The sequence below is a fragment of the Pimephales promelas genome, chromosome 18 (genome assembly GCF_988280905.1).
Source record: "Pimephales promelas chromosome 18, fPimPro1.hap1.1, whole genome shotgun sequence".
NCBI classification, from domain to species: Eukaryota; Metazoa; Chordata; class Actinopteri; order Cypriniformes; family Leuciscidae; genus Pimephales; species Pimephales promelas.
Window position 1 is genome coordinate 22,768,188 of NC_142786.1, and position 26,871 is coordinate 22,795,058.

At 37.0% G+C, this 26,871-nt stretch overlaps 2 protein-coding genes across 3 annotated transcripts in view; one reads left to right on the plus strand and one right to left on the minus strand.

Moving 5' to 3' along the window:
• Positions 1-821, plus strand: part of calcr (calcitonin receptor) — a 59,375-nt gene extending 58,554 nt beyond the window's left edge. Inside the window, exon 16 of the mRNA XM_039681085.2 lies at positions 139-821. Coding sequence (XP_039537019.2) covers positions 139-360 — 222 coding nt within the window. The 3' untranslated portion in view covers positions 361-821. The remainder of the gene's footprint in view (positions 1-138) is intronic.
• Positions 822-20,308: 19,487 nt separating this feature from the next.
• Positions 20,309-26,871, minus strand: part of vps50 (VPS50 EARP/GARPII complex subunit) — a 151,363-nt gene continuing 144,800 nt past the window's right edge. For both annotated transcript variants that reach the window (XM_089123160.1, XM_039680886.2), the window contains 2 exons: positions 23,746-23,935; positions 20,309-22,726 (listed from right to left, as the gene is read on the minus strand). In XM_089123160.1, the coding sequence (XP_088979286.1) occupies positions 22,607-22,726; positions 23,746-23,935 (310 nt within the window). In that variant the 3' untranslated portion in view covers positions 20,309-22,606. The remainder of the gene's footprint in view (positions 22,727-23,745; positions 23,936-26,871) is intronic.

The following is a 26,871-nucleotide window of genomic DNA, read 5'->3' on the forward strand; positions in this document are numbered from 1 at the left end:
TAAGTACATGTAGTTTATTAGTACTTACATAACAAAAAAAAAAACGATATTTTTATTTTATTCAGCAAGAATGCATTAACCAAAAGCGACAGTGAAAACAGTATTTAGTTTCTCTGATTCTGACGTGTTTCACTGCAGGTCCAGGGAGCTCTGAAACGGCAGTGGACGCAATACAAAGCCCAGTGGGGTCAGCGTCGACGCGAGCACTGCTCCATGAGATCCACCTCCTACACCGCCACCTCCATCACCGAGGTGCCTGCATTCATGTTCCATCACGACAGCAACAGTGAACACTTGAACGGAAAACAAACAGAAGACTCAGAGCTAGTGGCCCTCAAGACGGGCGAGACGTACGCGTGAACGTTCGGAGAAAAAGACAATACTGGCAAAGGGATTCAGTCAAACTGGAGACTGGATGCTCCTTTAAAGCAACATTGACTGAATGTTTGCAAACTCCCCCATCTCAGACAGCTCTTAAGAGCTGACAACAGAGCATCCAAAGCCCGTGTTGGCACCACTGAAACTCTATTGCTCTGCTTCTGCGAGTTGAAACGCAGAAAAATACAGACACGGGCCGCAAAATATGTTATATTAAAGCTGCTAGATTCAGGCTCCCTTCACATCCTTTTCAGGAACGTGACCACAAAACAAAAAAAGATTCTTCGCAAAAAACCAAAGGATGTGTCGATTTGTGGGACACTCTCGAGCTACTGGGAAACAATCCTCTAGAGGACAGGCTACACTCATCCGTCTCTGAACAAAGGCAAAGCAAGTTCCTCTGTGCCTGAATCCTGTCACTGAAACATCAAAATATGTTACAGGGATCTGATGGTCAATTCGCATTCGAGAATAGCTTTTTATCTGTCTTGCGAGACTCCTGACTGCTTTATTGTTTTTGCAGCTGTGCTTTTTTGCCTCGACTTTGTCGCAAAAGGGGGTGTGGAGGAAAAAGATGAACAACATGGACAATTTTAGGACTGCTTGAAAGTCATTTGGATAAAACTGTGCATAGATATGCATAGACATGTATTCTGTAAACAAAAACAAAACAAAAAAGAGACCAGTGATCAATAATACACATTTCTTCGCTTGCCTTTATTGGACCACAAATTACTTGTGGGACTGACTCAATTAGGCTGAAAATAGGAAACCGCAAAATAAGAAATCAGCACATTAGATGTACTGATTAAAATTAATCAAGCTATAAATGAAAATATTTATATCTTAAACTCAATTTAAATTATATATATATATATATACCTAAATGATTATTAGGAACACCATACTAATACTGTGTTTGACCACCTTCAGAAATCCCATAATTCTACGTGGCATTGATTCAACAAGGTGCTGAAAGCATTCTTTAGAAATGTTGGCCCATATTGATAGGATAGCATCTTGCAGCTGAAGGAGATTTGTGGGATGCACATCCAGGGTACAAAGCTCCTGTTCCACCACATCCCAAAGATGCTCTATTGGGTTGAGATCTGGTGACTGTGGGGGCCATTTTAGTACAGTCAACTCATTGTCATGTTCAAGAAACCAATTTGAAATGATTCAAGCTTTGTGACATGGTGCATTATCCTGCTGGAAGTAGCCATCAGAGGATGGGTACATGGTGGCCATAAAGGGATGGACGTGGTCAGAAACAATGCTCAGGTAGGCTGTGGCATTTAAACTATGACCAAAAGGCACTAAGGGGCCTAAAGTGTGCCAAGAAAACATCCCCCACACCATTACACCACCACCAGCCTGCACAGTGGTAACAAGGCATGATGGATTCATGTTCTCATTCTGTTTACGCCAAATTCTGACCCTACCATCTGAATGTATCAACAGAAATCGAGACACATCAGACCAGGCGACATTTTTCCAGTCTTCAACTGTCCAATTTTGGTGAGCTCTTGCAAATTGTAGCCTCTTTTTCCTATTTGTAGTGGAGATGAGTGGTACCCGGTGGGGTCTTCTGCTGTTGTAGCCCATCCGCCTCAAGGTTGTGCGTGTTGTGGCTTCACAAATGCTTTGCTGCATACCTCGGTTGTAACGAGTGGTTATTTCAGTCAAAGTTGCTCTTCTATCAGCTTGAATCAGTCGGCCCATTCTCCTCTGACCTCGAGCATCAACAAGGCATTTTCACCCACAGGACTGGATGTTTTTCCCTTTTCACACCATTCTTTTTAAACCCTAGAAATGGTTGTGCGTGAAAATCCTAGTAACTGAGCAGATTGTGAAATACTCAAACCGGCCCGACTGGCACCAACAACCATGCCACGCTCAAAATCGCTTGAATCACCTTTCTTTCCCATTCTGACATTCGGTTTGGAGTTCAGGAGATTGTCCTGGCCAGGACCACACCCCTAAATGCATTGAAGCAACTGCCATGTGATTGGTTGATTAGATAATTGCATTAATGGGAAATTGAACAGGTGTTCCTAATAATCCTTTAGGTGAGTGTGTATATATATCAGCATGGATGCATTAAATTGATCAAAAATTACAGTAAAGAATTTTACATGATTACAAAATATTTATATTTCAAATAAATGCTGCTTTATTAGACTTTCTATTTATCGATGTGAATTTCACACATTTATCAAATGTGAAATCTGAAGGATCATGTGACACTGAAGAGAGGAGTGATGACGCTGAAAATTCAATTTTGCTATAACAGGAATATATATAATTTAAAAATATATATTAAAACAGACAACAGTTATTTTAAATTGTAATAATTTTCCACAATTTTACCGTTTTTATTGTATTTTTGATCTAGAAAAATGCAGCCTTGTTGACCTTAAAGAGATTGCTTTCGTAAACATTCAAAATGCCAAAATGTTGAACTGGTAATGATAAATAAATATACATATAGGTGTGAAAACGTTAATAAAATCATCTTGTTGTCATGACTGAAGAAAAACACTTTTCTGAAACAAAATGTAGAAGCATCAAGCCACATATTTAAGAGTGTGTAGACTGAACAGTGAGGACAAGACGACGCTCTTGGCTCACATGGGATGGCGTCCGGGGAGCATGTCATGACAGGCAGCTGTCACAAGAATTCAGCGACAACTCACACAGATACTAAATTAACATGTGCAACAACAACGAAAAGGATATTTATAAAGATACACTATGTAACTTTTTTGTTCAGTCAATACATCATCAATCGTTCTTTCAAAAAGTGTTGTCTTACCCTGATTCACTAGCCTATGGTAAGCATATTGTAAGCATAACTTGTCTAAAATAACAAGTGTTACTTTAGACCTGATGGTATGGTTTAGTTGACGGCTGAGGTTAGTTGTCACAACTGGCGAGAAAGGTTGACATGGAGCAACTAAATCTCGATCCTCCAAGGAATCACCCGTTTTAAACAAACTCCATACAGAGTCTGCTGGCGACGAGAGAAGGTGATAGAGCTTGCAATAAAACAAGAACCAACATTGGCATTGGCTTTTCAGAGATTGCTTTTGAGTACTTAGGAGTTCGAAATGTGGTAAAAGCAACAGGGAGGTTGTGTTTTATTTACTCAACAGGTAAGGTATTTTATTGGACAGATATATTGCAAAAAGTAGCTCTCTAACTGAGTTATTGTAAAGCATTATCTATTGTGAAGGCTCATTTCATATAGTTATTGCAGCGCTGTGTGTGCTGGATATTATGGGGTAAAGCTACGTCAGACTTCGACATCCGCTCCATTTGAGTTCGCTTCTGTTCTCAGTCTGAGACATCGACATGCCAGCCAATCAACGAACAGAGGGCGGGCTGAGAGCCTTGACGTAGACGCTAAGCACCGAGTTTAAGAGTGTATTTTAGGTTAGGGAAATCGAAAATGGCCGCGGATATGGATATATGGGATGCATTTCGCTCTGATGTGGAGAACATTCCCGGCAAACTAAAGCCCGAACAAGAAGAGCGCTTGTTAAACATTTTGAATGAAGGTGATGTTTAAGTTGGAGAGAGAGGTGGTTGCGTTATGTGATTGGCTTACGGGTAACCAATGATTTTATACTACCGACGAAAATTTCAAATTACGCTTTTCAACTATGCCATTCCAGACTCTTTCTACGAAGCAAAGCGAAGTAGCAGAGTTTGGTATTACCAAGCTAACAGTAGCGTCTTCAGCTAGTCACTTTGAGATTCTTTCCATCTAAACTGGTTACATCTCTTAAGTCTGGTGGGGAATGTTTTATGCGCAAAAGGATAACTATATTCATTCGCACAGTCCCACAGAGCCGAAGCACAACCAGACCAATGTTGTCCCGCAAAATGCATGCAGTTTTGTTTTTTAATCGCTAGAGAGCCAAAAGTTACATAGTGTACCTTTAAGTATTTACGGTATATGAATGAATTTATATATCTGATACAATGACACTCTGGAAGTCTGAAAGCTTGTCTTTTCTTCTGTATGAAATGTTTATTTGTTTTGTTACTATGGACTACAACACTGTACTTATATTTAAAAGAGATTTTAGCTGTACATAGTGTGTTGTGTTTCTATGGGGTCGAGGTGAAATTGTGACAGTTGGGTCATTTCATTGTGATTTGTGTCAGGATTTTCAGATTTGGTATTCACCATGTAATTGTTTAAGTCCAATGTGTAATTGATTTATCATGGTGCATTTTCAGACAGTCATTAAGCTCGTTTGAGTTGTAAGTTTTAAGTCAAAAAGCTAAATTTCTTTGGTCATGTTTTTGAAGTGTATTGCTAATGATGGAGATGCCATCAACAGAAAAAAAACAACAATATTTTGTCAAACTCTTTGCAATCGTGTCCATTTGTACAAACTCCACATGCCTCTATATTGTACATCAAATTAAATATGTTGGCTAATATCTGATACTTAGTAGATAATTTGTGTATATTTTGACGAAGTACACATCCCAAATAATCTTTTTTCATTTAGAAAAAAAGCATAATCGCATTATACCACTCTTTCTCATATCACTGAATCTAAGCCATATATACAGTAGTGGCCAAAAGTGATGGGATATTTCTTTATAATGACGCTACAAGTTTGATTAAACCATCAATAAATTAGTAAAATATATATATATATTTTTTTTTATATTTTATGAGGGAAGAACAAAACACTAAACTCGGTTAAAGTATTTATCTGACAGAATTATTTGTCACAAAAAAGCAAACTACGGCTATGCAAAAAATTTAAAACAATAACACTGACTACAACCACCAAACCAGTTGGTTCATTGGTTCTCTCTTGTTTCATTGCATTATCATAAATAAACTATTGACTCCAAGCACAAATACACAATATGCCTACAAAAAATCTTCAACACATTCTTAATAATATTTGATTGAATGGTGAAGATGTCAATTTTCCTATGCCAGGCATCACTTTTGGCCACTACTGTAAAAATGAGAGAGCAAGGCATCTTCATTTAGCATTTCAGTTTAAAGGTTCAACATCATGGCTAATCCCATTCAGTTTAACTGACTTTAAGATGTGGTTTGATCGGCCTCGGGTGTAGAAGCACAGACGGCAGTTGAAGATATTTCTGGCCTCGGCAGTGTCACGTCTAGTAAACGTCAGCCTCTAAAGGTGCAGGATGGACAAATGTCCTTTGTTTGCTCCGAACATGTGCTCTCCTCCCTCTGCCCTTTCAGACATGACCATAAAACACCGATTTGGATAAACACACTTGGTTTTAATGGTCCCTCGTTATAAAACGCTGAGAAATCGGCCTAATGTGATTTAAAATACCTATAAATGATAATATGAGAACAAAACATACTCTTGTATCCATTACCTTTTTTAAAAGTGCCCCTATTAGGCTTTTTCAAATATTACCTTTTGTATAATCAAAAGGATGACGACTTGAGCTAGAATTAATACGGAAAAACCGACACTAACGTTCCCATTCGTCTGTATCAAGTGCTGACACAACAGACTAGCCGACTGACCAATCAGAGCAGAGTAGTCTCTCTGACAGACTGATCTCATGAAATTGCGTGTGTATGACACACCAATTCGTATTTCTATTTTTGGCATGCTATCAACACGTATAATCGCTTTTCAGCGTGTTTATGAACGCCGTTGACTTAACGTTACATTACTGTATAATATAAATATATGACCTACCCCAACCCCGTCCCTAAACCTACCCGTCACTGGGGTTAATAAGATTTATGAGTCTTCCCCTACCATCCTAGGAAAAAAAAAATAGCGTTTCCCAGGTGTAGATCTATACATTTTGCTTCGTTTTGCTCGGACATTTAACGGCGTGTACATACACGCGGAATCACTCGGACATTAATGGCATAGACATACACGCGGATAGCTCAAAATGCGTGTAGATTGACTTGAAAGTGGCGTGTATGTTTACGCCAAAGTCATGATGTCATGTTGCTCTCTGAAAGGAAGGGCTTAGAGAGACTGAATCTCCTAACAAATCATTTTCAGAAATGAGGTGATGTGCAATGTTTATTATGAGAAAAATAAAGTGTTTTTTTGATCTTGAGTGCATGTGAACCTGTTGTGGGAGACCTCTAAAACAACATTAGGAACCTTTAAAGGGTAATTCCACCAATGGAGACATGAATATGAATTGAAAGTGGGTTATATATGTAGTAGAATAGTATCATCAATTTCTAATTTGGGTCCTTCTTGGCCGATAAAAGGCAGAAAATGACTTTTTAGTGCTTGTGGATTGTAGACAACTATCCCCATAGTGCATTGCAACGCTCAGCTCCGTAGGCCACTCCCACTACTCCGCCCATCAATGTCGACTAGACTTGAGCTCCACTCTACACTACCGCCTGGAAATCATTTCGCACTATGAAATCAGATAATGCGCGCTAATATAATGTGAAGGCGGCACCCGCGCCATCAGCCAATGGATTGGCGTGATTCTATATGGGCTTCAGACAATCGGCACACTCACTCTGACACGTAATTTTACACGTGAAATGCAGACAAACCTTGAAGCGTTTTGTCTTTGGCATCTTCATTAATCCCCTCGCTATCAGACGTTCCGAGAGTCTCCCACATATTGATAACGGCTCACTGATGCCCGCAAATTAGTTAAAATCTCCCGGAGTCTAGAGCGAGTGAGTAAGAGTGCATGCGAGACAGATCAGACGGTGCTCCAAACTGTATAGAGCGCACGAGAGAGAGGGAGAGAGCGAGAGACTTTGCGTGTGTGCGCCTCATGACATAGAGACTCATGCACCGACATTTTCGTTCTTATTACCGTTTACGTCCCTATTGGCACCGCGTTTCGGTACCCAACCCTATCCATAATGCATCCGTCTGCGTATTCAGTACCTTCGTCCATATTTTCAAAAAGTTTCTGCCGGTGAACGCACTGGCACTGATCTATGGTAGGTCTGTTAGCGCATTAGGTCCAACCCCCTATGGGCGGGTTTGAAAGGGTGGGAACTAGAGCTTGTCATATTTACAGAAATCCCCCCTCTTACACTTCCTCCAACAATGATGTAAAATGACGTTTATCTCGTCTCAGGGGAAAATGAGAGATTGTTGCATGACCATTCAATAGTATGACTGGATTTCTAACAATGGAAATCTTAATGCAAATGGGTGGAGTGTCCCTTTAAAATAGCATAATAGGGGCACTTTAAATATACATTTGATAGTTTTATGCCTAACTGGCCCTAAATATGACAGTCATATCATATATGTGGCCTTTCTGTAGTCAGTGGGAACATTTATGGGGAATATAATTACTTTAATTGAATTTAACCACAAGAAAAGGTCTTATGTTATTTTAATCTATGGGAGGTTCAAAATGTTAATTGAATTGTTAATTGTTAATTATTATCTAATTGATAATAGGGTCAAACAAATTATTAATACCTGACATTCTGATGGTATTTTTCATCTTGGGACATAACAAGATTTGATTTGAGTTTTTCATTCTGAAAATCATTTTTCATTTTCTTTTGATCTAGAAATGACATTCTACTGATGTTGTTGTTTTGTTCAGCATTTTCAATCAGATATATATATATATATATATTTATGAAAATGGTTGCTGTGGATTTTTTTTTTTAGTTCACTAGTTTGAACAAGCACCAATATATAAATCAACACAAAAACTGCTTTTGTCACATCACTCACCATTGTGAGATTAATATTTAGTCTCTTCAGGGGAAGTGGAACATAACCGCACGCATAACATGACAATCACGAGCGTTTGATTCTGCGTTTCGCAGGCGTTTGCATCTCTTTCATCTCTTTGTGCTGAACACAATGACAGCGGATTCATATTCATCACAAACACTATTGTATCGTGACATAATAACTGTGCAATCTGTGAGCTTTATGGGATATATGAAAGAGAATCACACTGTGCAGCTGTATGAACACAGATATACAATTATCACTGGCAATAAATGATTTCCATAAATTGTGCTTTGTGCAATAACCAGCCTGCTGCTTCAAGAGGATTCGAGTGTCGTACAGTTTTGCAATGAAATGATTATCTGTTTCTTTCTCATGATAATAAATAATTGTGAGTATGAAATCTGGACACAAATTAGTGCTATTAAGACAATACGATAATGACCTGGCCTAATAGAGTTCAGTAGATTTTCTGTATTTTTATTTAAATAAGCACAATCTCAATTGATTTTAAGGGGAGTAACATTTCCGAAACCAATGACCAATCACAACACACTAGTTCAGCTGACCAATCAGAGCACATTGTGCTTTTCAGAAGGAGGGGCTTCATAGAGACAGGAACTAAACACAGCGTTACTGACAGACTGGAAAGAGAGGTGCTGCAACAATGTAAAAATATGTGAAAAATATATATATTTTTAACATTCAAGCATGAAACTATGGAAGCTTGTTTCCGCCACAGAATAAAAAATAAAAAAGGTAATTGCGACTTTTTAGCTCACAATTCGGACTTTTTTTCTAACAATTGCGAGTTTACATCTTGCAATTCTGAGAAATAAAGTCAGAACTGCGTGATATAAAGTCGCAATTGCGTGTTATAAAGTCGGAATTGCAAGATATTAAGTCAGAAGTGCGTGTTATAAAGTGAGAATTGTGTGATATAAAGTCGCATATGCGTGTTAAGTCAGAATTATGAGATATAAAGTAAGAATTGCATGATATAAAGTCGCAATTGTGTGTTAAAAAGTCAAAAATGCATGATATAAAGTCAGAATTGTGAGATATAAACTATTCTGAGGGGGAGAAAAGTTAGAATTAGCCTAGAATTAGCCTGATAACTCGGAATTGCGAGAATATATCTCACAATTCTGAGAAAAGATGTCAGAATTTCAACATATAAACTCGCAATGTGTTATAAAGTCAGAATTGCGAAATGTAAAATCACAATTGTGAACAAAAAAAGTCAGAATTGCGAGATATAAAGTCAGAATTACTAGATACAAAGTCGCAATTGCGTGTTATAAAGTCAGAATTGTGAGATATAAAGTCAGAATTGTGAGATTTAAATTATTCTGAGGGGGAAAGTTAGTCTTTTTTTCCCTCATAGAATTGGCCTGATAACTCGCAATTGCGATAATATATCTCACAATTCTGAGAAAAGATGTCAGAATTTCAACAAATAAACTCGCAATTATGTGTTATAAATTCAAAAATTGTGAGTTGTAAACTCACAATTGTGAGAAAAAAGTCAGAATTGTGAGATAAAAAGTCGCAATTCTGTCTTTTTTCTCAGAATTGCGACTTTATAACATGCAATTCTGTCTTAATGTCGCAATTCTGACTTTATATCTCGCAATTCTGACTTAATATCTCGCAATTCTGATTTAATATCTCGCAATTTTGACTTAATATCTCGCAATTCTGACTTAATATCTCACAATTCTGACTTTATATCTCTTAATTCTGACTTAATATCTCGCAATTCTGACTTAATATCTCACAATTCTGACTTAATATCTCACAATTCTGACTTCATATCTCGCAAAACTTTATATCTTGCAATTGCTACTTTATTTCTCACAATTCTGACATCATATCTCGCAATTGCGAGATAAAAAGTCGCAATTATTTATTTATTTTGTATTCAGTAGCGGAAACAACTTCCATATGAAACCCTGTTCTGGAAGAACACAAACACAACATCAATAAAAGGGCATAGCAGGTCCAGGTCCAAGTAAATGTATCTTGATTAGGAATGTTTATTAACTGACAAAAATACTGAGGAATAATATGTATATTTTGCAGTGCACTTCTGAATGGCATTTGCTTTTCCCTAAATCTTGCCATTAATAATGATGTTTGTGTCAAGGATTAAACTGGATTCTAACTCTAAGGCAAAGCTGGTAATTTGTGTTTACCAAGTCTTTATTTTGAGACTTTAACTTATTTAGATTAATGTGGCCTTAACCAGGCTAATTCCCAGTCTGTTCTGTAAATAGGTTTGTAATTTGTAAACGATATTCCAAAGAGTTAGAAAGAGTTAGTGTACACCTCAGGTATCTCTAAGTGTTTGGATGGGATTCAACTTTCAGCCTGAGGCATGATGGCAAGATCTGCTCGATAAAGGAGTGACGGAGTCATTAAAAACAACCCCTCTCTCTTTCTATCGCTCTCTTTCTCTCTCACACACACTGCTGTAGATGTTGCTAAGAAAGACAAATGGTGAAAATGAATATATTTGATCAAATCTGTGTTAAATTTCCATTTTTCTGGATGATGAATCTCTTGACACCACAGAAAGACTTCATGTGAGCGCAGGCTGTCGGGTCTCTGCATTCACATTGCTTAGTAGAGCGGTTTGTGAAGCATCAATTATCACCCACGTCTACTTCTATTAATATGCGAGCAAAATGGAAACAATGGCTAAGTCGGAGTTTGAGAAGAAACTAATAGCTTTTTTTCCAAAACACTCTCCTGTGTCATTATCAAGTAGGCACAACTTTAAGACTCCATTAGCAACTGCAGGATTTACAGAACAGACTCAGAGAAAGTTCCTCAGGACTGAAAAGCAGTATTTTATAGGATTTTTTTTTTTAAATAAAAGTGAAACAAAGACATGCCATGGACAATAAAATGCAACTAAATGTTGGTGAATGATTAGTTAAGTTTAATAGATTGCAGATTTAGAGAACATAAGTGTTGATACAGTCCTCACGTTAAAGGGATAGTTCACATTGAAATTAATTTTTGTTTTATCTTACCTCAAGGGCATCCAAGATGTAGGTGTCTTTGTTTCCACAGTATTTTCAATTTTGATATTTTTAGGTCAAACCGTTTTTTCTGTCAGTCATATAATGGAGGTATATGGGGTCCACCTCTAAGAGCATGCACAGAGAAGTCCAAATTAATCATGATTTAATGACTAGTAAATGTAAGTACACATTGATGGCCTAAGACACGAAACAAGCGGTTTGTGTGAGAAAACGAACAGTATTTATATCGTTTTTATATACATTTTGACAGAAAAAAAAAACCGGTTTGACCTAAATATATCAAAATTGAAAATACTGTGGAAACAAAGACACCTACATCTTGGATCCCCTTGAGCTAAAACATATAAAAATTTAATTTCAGTTAATGAACTATCCCTTTAAGAAGGAGGATTTTGTGTAAATTGATAAAGTGAAGAACATTAACATGACGTGAGTTTAATGGTTTGATTTTGGAATTGTAAGAGATGATCAGTGTGCTGTATATACTGTATTACAGTTTACCGTTTAAAAAGTTTGTGTTCACTGTGAAATGTTTTGAAAAATGTGAAATGTAATTTATCCTATTATTTGCCTAGGATGCATTAAATTGATTGAAATGATAGTCAAGCATTTTTACCATTTCAATATTCATATTCATCTACAGGCTTTCTGGAGCTCTTCCCTCTGATGGTACTGGATTGTAGGGCACTTCTCAAAGACTGTTTCAATAAATCTGTTCTCAGAACAGCACAATGCCTCAAACTTAGATTCATCATCCATAATATGAGTAAACATTCTCTCTCTCTCTCTCTCTCTCTCTCTCTTTGAAACTTCAAAAGGGCTGCTGAAAATTAGAGTTATTGTCATGAACTAAAACTAAAATCATTAAAAAGATTTCTATTCTATTTGAAATTAAGCTAAATATAAATACAATCTAATTATTAGTTGGAAAATAAGTTGAAATAAGTTTAATTTGAAGTGCTAAAATTATTAACTGAAAAACTAAAGCTAAACTAAAACTGAAATAAAAATAAATAAAAAATAAACAAAATAATAATAAAATGACATAAGCACATAACGGAATGACAAAAATGAGCCTAAATTAAAAGCTAATTCAAGATATTAACAAAATGGTAATACAACTAAAATAACACTATAGAATTAGGAATTAGAAAACAGTAATTTCAAACACAAACAGTAATATTCATTTATAATATTACTTTTTACTTTTAGACTTTAACTGCATTTTTTTTATACAAGTAAATGCTACATTGGTGAACAATTTCTTAAAAGCAAATAATTCTGTAGTCTGTGTTATTCATCACCAAAAACTTAGAAAAAAATTATTTAATAGAGAAATACTTCACTTACAGTATTTCTTAAAAACGTTTTTTTTTAACAAATATTTAAAATATAGTGTATTTATGTTGTTTCTATATTCATTTGGAGATTAATTGAGAAATTAGTTATTACAATATATATATCATTTTTATTACTTGACAGCATATGTGTGTCATGTATGATAATGTTAAATTGAGAGTTGAAATGACGCAACATCTGAGATCGAGCGTTTCACGGTCTGTCTAGAGCTCTCTCTGATCTCTGATCAGTTGAATAGTAAAAGTTGGCTTAAACTCGTGCTCTTTCATCATGTCTACTGGGAACACAAACCATTGAAAACCATTTAGCAGAAAAAAGCATGATCATGAGTACTGGAAACTCTTTATTGGCACTTCACAGAAAATCCCACAAAACCTGGGATTTTGCTCCCCATGTCAGCCGAGGCCACTGTGTAAGAAGCACACGCAGGACAGTGGGAAGATGGGTGGGGAAGGAAACACACAAACGGTAAATATCTTGGCCGTGGACCTGGAGAAAATCCAAGTGACCTCTCGCTCAGAGGTCAGCGCTTCATTCCCGAGAGCCTCGTTCACACACACATGCGACCCCGGATCATGCCAGCACATTTGACGGGAAAAAGCCACATATAATCAAACATAGTTAGCATCTTAGAGAGCTTGTTTTCAAGAAGTGAAGATCCAGGGTCAGGGTTTGTAGCGTCAGCTGTTTGGCAGAACATGCGTATCTGTTACGCTCATCAGATGATCACCAGACACACACTGAACCTTCACTGACTACAGCAGACATGTTGCTCAACTTTGACAAATGAACTCTGGTCATGTCAGACATTTTATAGAAACAAATAAACTGTTTTATGAATTAGTTTTTTGAGCCATGTGAGAGAAAAAAAATGCTCAGGTCATTTTTTCTTCTAAATTGAATATGCTCTATGCACGAACCCTGACGTATGTCCGAAAGAATCTCAGCCAGCTTCTTCTCAGCGCGTTCTGCAGGCAAAGTATATAGCGGCAAAACTTTAATAAAATCCGTTTTCACAGAAACGGAGACAACGATTTTAAAAACGCTGATTCGCTAGTCGGATTTCGCACGATATGAGAGAAAACTCACCCTCAAAGTTGTTGATCTAGCTCAAAATATATAATTTAAAGCCCTTCTCTTTTTTCACTCTTATGTGTGACAGCTAACTGCCTCACAGTGTTGTTAACATCATTCACATTAACCGCAGGACGTTTTTGTAAACAGCAAGTGTAATTTGACACTATCTCCACCTAACGCAAAACCGGCATTTGACGTAGCACCGGATGTAACTGGGCGTGCTGAGACAAACCCGGAAGCGATTATTCATTTCCCACAAAAAACAATAACATAAAAAAACAACATCTGTCCGTCCATCCTTCCATCCATCCATCCGTACATTAGGGCTGTTGGAACGAATTCCGAAATTCGAATATAATTTGAATATTAAAAAAAAATCAATACTATTCGAATGCTAAAGTTACTATTTGAATATTGCTTTTATATATATTTAAAAATATATATATACTTCCGAAGTGACCAGGTGTAAACGGCCCCTTAGATCACTTTCTTATTAACAATAGGAGAGAGCGGGACTAGCTTTCGCATGGCACATTCGCAAGGTCTCGTTCACTCCCTCTCTGCCATGCACGCGCCGCACGCTATGTATGTTATGCGCAGATTCCGGGAGATTTTAACTAATTTGTGGCCACCAGGGAGACGCTATTAATGTGCGTGAGACTCCCGGAACTTCCGACGCGATATGACGATCACATCATCTCAGATCTGAGCCCCTATTCATTAAGCCAACACGCCACAATCTATCGCAAATCAAAGTGAAAGTAAGTCACAGACGCTTAACACGACCATCTTCATTAAAAGTAAAGAAATTAAATAATCTTACCAGGGCTGTTGCCACTCACCCTTATTGCTGTCTTTGCTGATTTTGAAATTAGCCGATGATCAATAAAATCCATCCATCTGTATATTCATCCATCTGTCCGTCCATCCTTATGTCCGTCTATCCATCCGTACATCCATCTGACTGTCCATCCGTCCATCCATCCATCTGTCCATTCCTCCATCCATCCATCCATACATCCATCCATACATCCATCGATACATCCATCCGTCCATCTGTCCATCCATCCATCTGTCCATTCCTCCATCCATCCATCCATCCATCCATCGATACATCCATCCGTCCGTACATCCGTTATCCGTACATCCGTCTGTCCATCCATCCATCCATCCGTCCTTCTGTCTGTCCATCCATCCATCCATTCATCCATCCACCCATCCGCCCATCCATCTATCAGTCCATCCGTCCATACATCCATCCATCTATCAGTCTGTCCGTCCATCCAGCTGTACATCCATCCGTCCATCTGTCCGTCCATACATTTCTGCATCCACACATCCGTCCATCCATCCATCCAACCACCCACCCACCCGTCCGTCCGTCTGTCCATCGGTTCGTCCATCCATCTGTCCATCCGTACATCCATCCACCTGTCCGTCCATCCATACATACATCCATACATACATACGTCCATCCATCTGTCCATCCAAAAAAACACAGTTCTCCTTTCATGGAATGACTCATGTAATTTCTTTTTAACTAAAGCTACAAATCATTCTGAATACAAATCCAAAAGTATGTTGGATCCAAACGGCATTGATCTCGCAGGAATACGGCTGGCTGTGAGAGTTGCTACTCTCTGACTTTACACAGCTCAGACTTTATGAAGCAGAACAATCACATCCAGTCCTTCAACCTCATAAAGCATAAGCCTCACAGCATGATCAGAACACTGTGAACTTCTTAATAAAAAGCTAAACACATAATTAAATCTTAAACTGGGATAAATGGCCACAAAAATGTCAGTAAAACAGAATGTATTTCAATGAAATGCTCTTTTAAGCCTCTACCGCATGGTGTTGCCATATGCAACATAATCTTTGTGTTCATTTCATTGCCACTGTGTCTTTAAGAAAACATTCTCGTGTTCTATATATATATATATATATATATATATATATATATATGCACACACGTATAGACGTGTATATATATATATATATATATATATATATAGAAATAAAGTTTTTTACTAGTTGAAATCAAGAATTAACATTTTTACAAGTGGAAATGTAATTTCTTATATCAAATCTTATATCAATTTTAACTAGTGCAAATTGAATTGTTAATATTAAGAATTAGTATCCTTTAAATAAAATGGCATGTAATACTGCCAATGCATTTGTATTATGGGAAACAAAAAACACATTTTAATAGCTTTTTGTTGTTGTATGTTGTTGCAGTATGGCAACATATCATATTTTTTTTTTAATTACATTTTATTTTTACAGCACTTCAAGTTAAGCCATTCTAAGAAAATTAAGAGTCAAATATTTTTTTTCTACAGGTCTGTCATAATGCGTGCGATTAATGGTGGGTTAAATGAAAGTAAGAGTCGCAAATATGCGAACTCGAATGCCATCTAAAAATCCTATCTATACGTTTCCAAAACCATCAGATAATTCTTATTTTATATGAATCTCCATGTAAACAGGTTTTGCTGCTCTTTCAGTTTTATCGACCAGCCACTTCTTTTCCCACAGACAGTCCAATTAAATACAGCGCTGAATCAATAAGACAAACTGAAATGCATTCAACCGCCCATCTCATATTATGCTCAAGGTCTGACTTCAAGACATCGCTGGTTACCTGCAAAACTGGCAGATCTGACATTGCTCCAAACATTGAGCTGTCCTTGCATGCTGCATGAACGGTTTAATGTTTAGAGGCAGATTTATTACAGCGTCCTGCATGGTCATCATAAAAATGCATAAGACTCATGATTAAGGATATTAAATAAGTCTATGTCAAAACAACCTTCCCTGCATGCATCGGCAAATCAATAAAACTTCAACTTTCTACAAACTCCACATCAAGAACATCTAACATCAACGGAACTAACATTACGCAAAAGGTTCATTATAGTGGGAAAAAAGTTTCTTGGATTATTAAAATATTCTTTAAAATGAATTTCTTTTGTTTATTTTTATTTTTAATAAGAAAAGGTTCTTTGTGGAACCCACTTTTGGAACCTTTATTTTGAAGTGTGTGCAGATCAGGGTTAATATACAGTAAACTAAAACTAAAACCATAAACATTTTCGTTACTTAAAATATAATAAACATTGACTGAAATAAAACCATTGTATAATAACTCTGTTTTTTCCAGGATATCCTGATAGCACACGTACATCACAGAGACGTCTATTTAATGTGTGTGTTTACACATCAGTGTTTGCTCATCTGCAATACGTCTATAGGACGTTTAGAAGATGTCTTTAAGAAGTAATGATTTAGAATGTATGTTAAACTCTTCCAGATGCTTCCAGATGAAGTGATCTTTAACAGACATCTTGCCGACGTACAGTACGTGTGCTATCCGGGATGCGAGTTAATCTAGGAAGTGAACATTGTCATGTAAACCAACTGACTGACCCATAAAAGTGTAAAAACAATAATGTCTATAGCCCATAATCCCGCTACCCTGGTGAGATGAGGGGTGTTGTCAGGGCAACCCCCACAGAGCCTTCAGGGCACTCGCTGCTCATATTTCTCAGTGCATTTTGTTTCCAGAGAGATGTATTGAGAAGAAAAATCATGTCTTACTATACCTGTGTGAGTAAGAATGTGTATTTTGTGGTGGGACTAAGGAGATTCAATAAGCCCTGCCATGAATTCCCAGGACGCTAATGTTCATATAAGCGATCAGTGTATATAACTGGATCTGTCACCATAGATGTCTCAATACAGTGAAGAGTCTCAGTGCAGAACCACTAGAGCTGATATGGCCATCGTGAAAATGTCACCGTTAATAATGGAGTAACTCTATGCTATGAAATCATTCACAAAGTCAGATGAGATTGGGTTCAATGCTATGAAGCTGTACATCTGTAAAGGTCAATTAGGAGCAAGACAAGAAAAAAATGAGAAGGCTTGTTAATTAGTCCATGTGACTTTAACATGGACATGTGAGATTAATTAATATTAAGCTTGCTTATCCATACTGATTGTCTTGTTTTTCCTCAGTTAACCTTTCCAGCGTTGCACAAGTATAGATAGGTTTGAAATGATCAGCACTGCCGTTAACTATTATAATGAACTAAGGCCGTGTGTCCACCAAAGCGGTTTTAGTCAGCTGAAAACACCAGACGCCGTGCTTTGGGCGCTTGAGAGCGTTTTGGCAGTGCAACGTTTTTTTCCGTTACAAGTAAACCCCTGCACAGTTTACTTGTAAATGATTTCGCAGATAATTTGTTTCATACTAAAAAATTATTTTTCATCCATTTTGTTTGGTTAGCTCTGTTGATTGATGTCGTTGTACAGAAACAACGTTGTGACAGATGGTCGGCGTGGTATCAGTCCCGCCCCTCCTCCACTGTGATTGGACGGCTGGGTAAAAAGCGTGGGTAAAAAATGAGCGCTGCATTTTACCCACAGTTGAACATTTTTCAACTCTCGCCGACCAGTAAAAAACGGCGGGAGCTCTGCGCTTCAGCGTGAAAAAAACGCTCAGAGCCTTGTTACGCCCTATGGCGTTTAAAAAAAAGCGGCGATTTTTTGAAAATGAGGCGCTGAGCGTTTTTTTTTTTTTTTACTGGTCACAGAGAGTTGAAAAATGTTCAACTTTAGATAAAAGGCAGCGCTCATCACTGTCACTTTTTACCCACTCGTCCAATCACAGTGAAGGAGGGGCGGGACTAAACCACACCGAACAACTGTCACAACATTCTTTCTGAACCACATCAACCAGCAGAGATGAAAAATAAATTTTTAGTGTGAAACAAATTATCTGCGAAATCAGTTTCAAGTAAACTGTGCTGCTGATATTCTGTATCATAGCAATGAAACGTCTCAAGGGAAAAAACGCTGCGCTGCCAAAACGCTCTCAAGCGCCCAAAGCACGGCATATTCGGCAGAGCGTTCTGCATTTTTAGCTGACTAAAAACGTTTTGGTGGACAAACGGCCTATATAGCGTTTAAAAAACACGGCGCTCCCATTTTAAAGCAATTGAAAACATATGCCAGGCGCGTGGAAAACCGCTTTGGTGGACACACAGCCTAAAGCAGGCATGACAGAAGTGATCTTTTCTTCAATATTGATGTATATCCGAGTTAAACGGCTTCTCGGACAAAAACACAATGTGGTTTAGTGGATTTAAAAATAAGAAGACTTCATGGTGGCTTTAAACTACTATTTTTTTTGAGTGTGTTCAAAATCATTACAAGTCCTCTGACTTGAGACCTTTTATGCTCTTTCACTCATTCAGGAACTGATTCCTCTGTTCCAAACCGTAAGGCCGTGTGTCCGCCAAAGCGTTTTTAGCTATAATTTGTTTCATACTAAAAATGTTTTTTCATCCATTTTGTTCGGTTAGCTCTGCTGGTTGATGTCGTTGTACAGAAAGAATGTTGTGACAGTTGGTCAGTGTGGTTTAGTCCCGCCCCTCCTCCACTGAGATTGGACGGCTGGGTAAAAAGTGACAGTGATGAGCGCTGTGTTGAACATTTTTCAACTCTCGGAGACCAGTAAAAAACGCCGGGCGCTCGGCGCTTCAGAGTGAAAAAAATGCTCAATGCCTCATTACGCTCATGGCGTTTAAAAAAACGCGGTGCTCAGATTGAAAACAATTGAAAACGTACGCCAGGCGCATGGAAAAATGCTTTGGTGAACACACTTTCATTCATAATTCGAACACAAATTAAAATATATTTTAATAAAATCAGAGCCAGTTCAGTCCCTCCATTGACAGCTACGCAACTATTGATGCTTTTAAAAAAGTTCATAAAGAGATTGTAAAACTAATGCATATTAATAGAGCGGTTTAGTTAATTTTCCGAAGAGAATCGATTGATTTATACAGAATGGTTAAGAACTTTTAAACATCCATGAAACCTTTCCAGTGCATAAAAGCTTCTTTATAGTGAAAATATAGTGGATAACTTTGTGATAAATGGTGGCTTCAATTCTGTGGAAAACTTCAGCGCTTTCAGTGGGCACACATTCCGTCATAAATCAGCATTTTTGACAGCTGTTGGGTCACATTTAACCAGTTAAATTTATCGTAGAAGTGTGTCCAAATGTCTTGGCAATCCAATTTATGATTTTAAGCGTCCTGTCTGTGTAATAGTTCATGCTGAAATAAGCGTGGAGAAGTACATCGGCACTAGAGAAAGGAAAATCACATACACTTTGAAAACAAGCCAAATCAGAACCTTTATAAGCATATTATATATTTAATTAGCTGCCAAAATAAAAATACCCAAAGCGTTTGTAGCAAGGTTTCACATTTTAATATGGTGATGTACACAAAAATAGATGGTGTTGAGAGAGAGAGAGTATATAAACAAGCATTGAAGCATAGCTATCTCAAATAAACAAGCATGAAACAGTCAGCTTTGATCAGGAGCACAAGAGTGTGTGGTGTGATCTAAGCAGGTTCACGGTGGAGAAATCGCAACACACCACGACACACTAATGAAACACTCTGGAATTCAGCCAGAACACAAGGAAAAATCTCCTCTGATAAAACCACACAAAGTCCAAACTCTGTTTTAAGTAAACTGCATACTCACAAAATGACATTAATTAAAACAGACGGCTTTCCATAAATGCGAGCTCATGCGTCAGATACAACTATATTTGCAAATCCTGCAAGGGAGAAAAAAGCACTGACTTCATAGGCAGAATTCAGTTTTAGAAGTAGATTTTGGCTGCTATTAATGCTTAAATGTATGCAAAGATTTAATATATATAAATATTAAAAAGATTCATTGTAATTTGTTATATTCAAATGTAATGTCCTTGAAATTGGTCAATGCAAAACCTGACACAGGCAATCACGCCGATACAGGAGGGTTTGGACTCAACATTTTTTAATATGGTTTATTTTCTAAAATGTTTACATCATGAAATCGCCAAATCAGTGTTATTAGATGATTGAACGCTATTTTTGATGATCTGAGCAGAGCACCTTCTAAACTTAGATCTAACAAGCAAAATTTTATTTAATTCCGATAAATAAAAAGGAAATATAATATAATATTATATATATATATAAATAATATATACATACGTATACATTTTCGATATTCAAATTTTACATGTTTCACCTGTGTGTGTGTATGTAAACAGTATATACACACACACACACACACATGCACACACAGGTGAAAAATGAAAAATTTGAATATCGTGCAAAAGTTAATTTCATTTCAGTAATTCAACTTAAAAGGTGAAACTAATATGTTATATAGAATATATTATATATCACTTTATGCAAAGTGAGATATTTTAAGCCTTTATTTGTAATAATTTTAATGATTATGGCTTACAGCTTATGAAAACCCCAAATTCTAAATTAGAATATTGTGAAAAGGTTTTCTTAGCTGTAAGACATAAACATACAAAATTATAACAAATAAAGGCATGAAATAAATACGCATGTAATGAGTCTATATAACATATTAGTTTCAGCTGTATATATATGTAAACAAAAAAATTAAAACAGCACCAAAAAAGTTGAAATCATCTTGCAATTTGACTTTATAAATGCACTACCAATTTATAAAACCACTAACAATTTACCACAAAAGTGTTTGCAGTTGTATTTACAGTACATGAATGCTAAACCGCACGGATATGAAGGTGGATAGAGGAAGTCCTCACAGGTGGTCCTCTGATGTTTTAGAACACAATGGTTTCCAAACGGCCCCCCTGCCAGCTATTAAAAAACCATAAAAATGCCTCCTACACAGGATGAGTCATGGCAAAATCAATACACACTCCCCATCCCAAGAAGGATGTTTCAAGTGCAGCGCAACAGGAGGAGGAGAGGACGAGTAATTAGAGCTAAAGCTTTGCTTCCTATGGAGGATTAAAGTGAACTGCACAGCGCATGGGAAAATACATACCTGAAGGGTAATAATGTCATTGTGAAAAGTTGTTAAATAATGATAATAATCTCTGGATTTAAAATGTGTGCAGATAAGCTCTAACCGTTGGACAGATCAAGCAGGTTTTATAAATGGCAGCAGGTTTCTTTTTCCTCTGCTCACTGTGGGTTAGGGGAAAACTTTTCCGTACCTTTAATGCGAGGATTCGGCACACTTCGGCAAACTAGTAAGTTCTCATACCAGTCTATGATAATATACTAATATTCTAATGAGAGTTAATAGGGTTACTTATAATTAGTAGAACGTCTAAAGTGATTATCGAAATAAAGTGCAACCGAAAAGAATTCTAAAATATCATTATTCACATTATAAGAATGTTAGCGTATTTATTGTAACTTGGTACAGATGGATATTATTACACAATTTAGTTAGCACAAACAAAACAACACATTTCAGTGAGCGAAATACAGTATTTCTGCATTTCAGACGTACATAATCCGAAATAAATAGTTTATCACTTTCTAACAGCGAAGTTTCAGTCTCTTCCTAGACTACAATTCACATACAAGTAATCACATTCTTGCACACGTGTTTCAGGAAAATAACAATACGAATACGTCTCTGGGATCTGGTATGAGTGTCATAAATTATAAAATCAATACCTAAGAAATAAACTGAGGTGTTTGTGTAACGGTGAGACCATTGACGTACAGCTAGCAAAATGAGCGACAGTGGCCTGTCAAAACAAGACAAGAGATGCACATGCATTGTGTGTAAAATAACAGACGGAGCCTCACTGTGTTAGAGGACGTCCCGGTATGATTTTAAAAAGCCTCATGCTACAGAACCAGCAAGAATTCCTCAACAAGGGAAATTTGGTTGATTTCCCACATCTATGTTTAAATGATTTTTTGATAACGCACGAAGTGATACTGATAACACTTTCATTACCCGTTATCCTTTACACCCCTTTAAATGACCGCTTCATATGTATGTAAAATGTAAACAGAACCCGCAAACAAAGTGCAGGCCGCTTACGATAATAGATACTGGATAAGTAACAGTGTATGTGATTTTCGAGACGATTCTGTTGAATTTGGCGGCTAGTTGGGTGGCGTTTATTTATCTTTTCGGCCGGTCAATGTCATCGATCGCTGCGAGGAGTTTCTGTCGTGCTTTCTTGTTGATGTGGGACCCGAGGCAGACGGTGACCAGGTTAGTCAGCTGCTTCATAGAGTACTCCTACAAAACAAACTCATGATGAATCTTTACTGGAGACGGCTTTCACAAAAATACTTTTTTTTTTATGAGAAATGAAACCTAGCATTGCACAACATGCTTGCAATGTAGGTAGCCTTTGTCCTGGCATTTAAGAGGGAATCATTTAACGCTGCATCATATATCAAATATTCACTCAGGTTGTGATGGACATGTTAAATTATATTAGTTATAAAAAGGAATGTTTTAAAAGCAACTCTGATTCGGTGCCAGAGTTGGCAAATTACATGCATTTCCGTGAGTGTAACTATAGTACGTTTCAATGAATCAATTCAAAATGATGATTCATTCGCATAATCGCATTTCAAAATGTTCACTTTTAGCAAAAGATCTACATGGAAACATCAATAGTTTATTTATTACTACATATATTTATATATATATATTATATAAATTACTTTATATATTTATATATATATATATATATATATATATATATATTTATTATATACTTTATATACATTTATATATTACTATATATTGTTTTATCAGTGCATAATTGAGTTAATATTTGTCATTAAATTTGATATATAAAAATGTACTAAATATACATATTAAACTAAATAAGATGGATAGAGCTAAAGCAGTACACATTCTGATAATTTGTCACTGACAAAAATATATATGTACATATAACTTAATTTTTTATATATTTTTTTAAATATCTGTGTGTGTGTGTATGTGTGTGTGTTTATATATATATATATACACACACACACACACATTTATATATATGTGTTTATGTATGCATACTGTATATCTATCTATATAATATATATATATATATATATATATATATATTATTACATCGATTTTATTAATACTGATATTGATTTTTACTTGTTTTACTTATTTCAATGGTAAAAAAAAAAACTTTTAGTAATTTTAAAGCACAAATATTCTAGTCATAGTAGATTTAAATAAAATATTGAACACTTTTCTGACATTTTAAGAACATGCCAACATTGTGTCCCCTTTCTTACCCTGTGGTTCTTGATGAACTGCTCCATGTCGTTCTCAGTTAGGTAGTATGCTTTAATGTAGGTCTCTACAAACTCCTTGTCTGGAATCGGTCTGAGGTCGGTGAGCTTCTCCAGCTTCATCAGGAACTGCTGGAAGTCCAGCTGCATCAGTGCACGTCCTTCATTACTGCATTTCTTCACATTAGCATAGCTGGCAGACAGAGAGCAGAGGTGAGTGAGGCTCAGACAGATACAGGATTCATTAGCTCTTGACAGTTTATGCTAAATTCATTGTAAAGAGAATCCGCTAGAGCAAGGTTAAGGTTAAGTGTGAGCGAGTGAGCACAGCGGTGCTTGTAACTCTCCAATTTACAGGTAACCTTATTTCTTACGACTGCCCGAACCTGGAAATTTGGAAACCGGCCGAAAGGCCACCATAACGTAAATAGGAACACACCAATAAATATATAAATAAATTGATTGATCGTCTTGATAACTGACATCACCGTTTCTTTTTCTAGGCGCCCTTCTGGATTTTTTAAATAATAACAATACATAAAATAATAAATCATCATAGATGTTCCACATTCATTATTTTCAGCAATAGTATTGACAGACTGTGGGAAACCGAACTCATCCTTGGGGACCACTTTTGGACAAATTTGTCATTTGTTCAGTTTGCCACCTTTTTATTTGTACAGCTTGTGGGTCTCGGTCTCAACACCGTTGATTTACAGTGTAGCTGCAGCCTTGCCGAGTTCAGTGCTGTTGACTCCACTGTTTGCTTTTAGTCTGACAGCGGTGTAATTACTTTCTGTGAGGGGAAAGATACTGCCGGGCCTATTGAGTAAATCCAGTCTGCCAACACATCCCCGTGTTTCCCTGCCTCTTTCCTTCTTCTTATCACGTTCTGGTTGATTTGGAATGCAATTCGGTACGGCACTGGCGGAGTCTAATTGCAAAAAGAGCTGGCAAAATGGACAAGTAAGCTGGACGAAACAGCGAATATTCATACTGGTTGCAAAGTGTTTTTCATGTATAATGGCTGCTATTAGAGATGGTGCCAGGATGAAATCTGGGGATCTCACATTCATCTTTTTACCTTAATTAAATATATTGCTATTTTAAGTTAGATGTTTTTGAAAGAAGTCTCTTATGTTCATCAAGACTGCATTTATTTGATCAAAAACGGGTTTCAATGTGAATATATTTTAAAATGTAATTTATTCCTGTGATGTCAAAGCTGAATTTTCAGCATCATTACTCCAGTCTTCAGTGTCACATGATCCTTCAGAAATCGTTCTGATATGCTGTGCTCTCTCTCTCTCTCTCTCTCTCTCTCTCTCTCTCTCTCTCTCTCTCTCTCTCTCTCTCTCTCTCTCTCTCTCTCTCTCTCTCTCTCTCTCTCTCTCTCTCTCTCTCTATATATATATATATATATTTAAAAATGACATTTCACATTTTATTTAGCTGACACTTTTATACAAAGCGACTTACAATTGCTATATATGTCAGAGGTCGCACGCCTCTGGAGCAACTAGGGGGTTAAGTGTCTTGTTCAGGGACACATTGGTGTCCCCAATGTGTCCTCACCATCACTACCCCAAATGAATAAATAAAAGAAAATAAGAAAATACATAAGAAAACAATAAGAAGAATCAAAGATAAAAATAATAAATAAATGAAACTATAAGCAGAAAACTTTCAAATAAAACATTGGTTAGAATGGTGATGAAAGTTGGAGGTGAGTAATAAGGGTCTCACATTCAAATCCCAAAAGAGCATACTTTTTTTTGTTAATAAACCATTTTTAATACGCCATACTACTACATGTTAAATCATAGATGGTTTTCCAATTAATTTACTGATTTACTTATTTTATGAAGGAGTCATAAAACATTAAACACAGTAAAACACATCATAAATGTATAACGGTTTTGTCAAATATAATATTTTTCCAGGAGAGGGGGCACAGCCTGACCCACACCGTTGACCTTGACTTTTGTGTAAACACACACACTGACAAAAGGTCTACAGCTAGAGGCAAAGATGGTCAGGTGGATTTCATTCATTCACAACTAGACTTTTCAGATGCTGTCTAGCTGAAAATGTGATGATTACAGAGAGAATCGGCACCCTGCTGCTATAAATTGCAATCACAGTTTAGTTCAGAGCAAAACTGGCCAGCGGAGAAAGCAGCGAGACAAGCAGATCCAGACTGCTCTTTAATACCTCTGAGTCAAACACAGTGCTCTGCCATTCTCAGACAAGTGGCCCTTGACCTCATATTGCAGGTGTACAGCTGAACCCTGTCAGGAGGAGCATGCCAATCTATGACCCTGCCATTATAAACTATTTATTTGGTCTTGGCCAACAAAGTCCTTCTAAACAAGTGGTTCTTCTCATCCCAGGGGTCAGAGCCCAATAGGGGGCTTAGCAAATTTCCAAGGGGGTTTTGTTTATAACTGATATACATCTTTCTAGTTATGCCAAGCACTAAAATATTGTATCAGGTAGAAATTGTGAAATTCAAATATTGTTGTGGACAATGGGGGGCCTTGAAGTCAAAAAGTTTGAGATCCACTGATCCACAAACAGCCACAGGCCTATCCCTAACCTACTTCTACATTCAGAGGAAAATGAGAGGTTGATGTCACGAAACCCTAAACCCTAATATCTGATTGGTATCATTCACCAGCTCTGCGATGTGCCACGCATTAAGTAATCACGTTGAAAGGTCATGCGTGTTCCGGTTCAAAAATCTAATTTTCTCTAAAAAAATAAAAATGGTTTTACTTCGTCTTTGCATGTTTGCATTGTTAACACTAGGTCGGTACTTCCGCGTGACCTCTCAAATAAGTTAAAAAGTATATAAATGTTTGTTTATTTTTTAGAAAATGACAGATGGTTTGGCTAGATAAGACCCTTATGCTACGTTCACACCTGACGCGAATAGCGCGTCAAATTCGCATCTACCGCATCTAGTTTGACGCTTGACCACTTTGTGGTAATTCGCGCGTCAAGAGCGAAACTGACGCTGGTAAAATAAAATGTTTGAAGCGAAATTTACGCACGCCTCGCGCGTCAAAACCGAAACCCGTTGACGGCCATCTTTCTTTATGTTGATCGAGCATTCATCGAGAGATT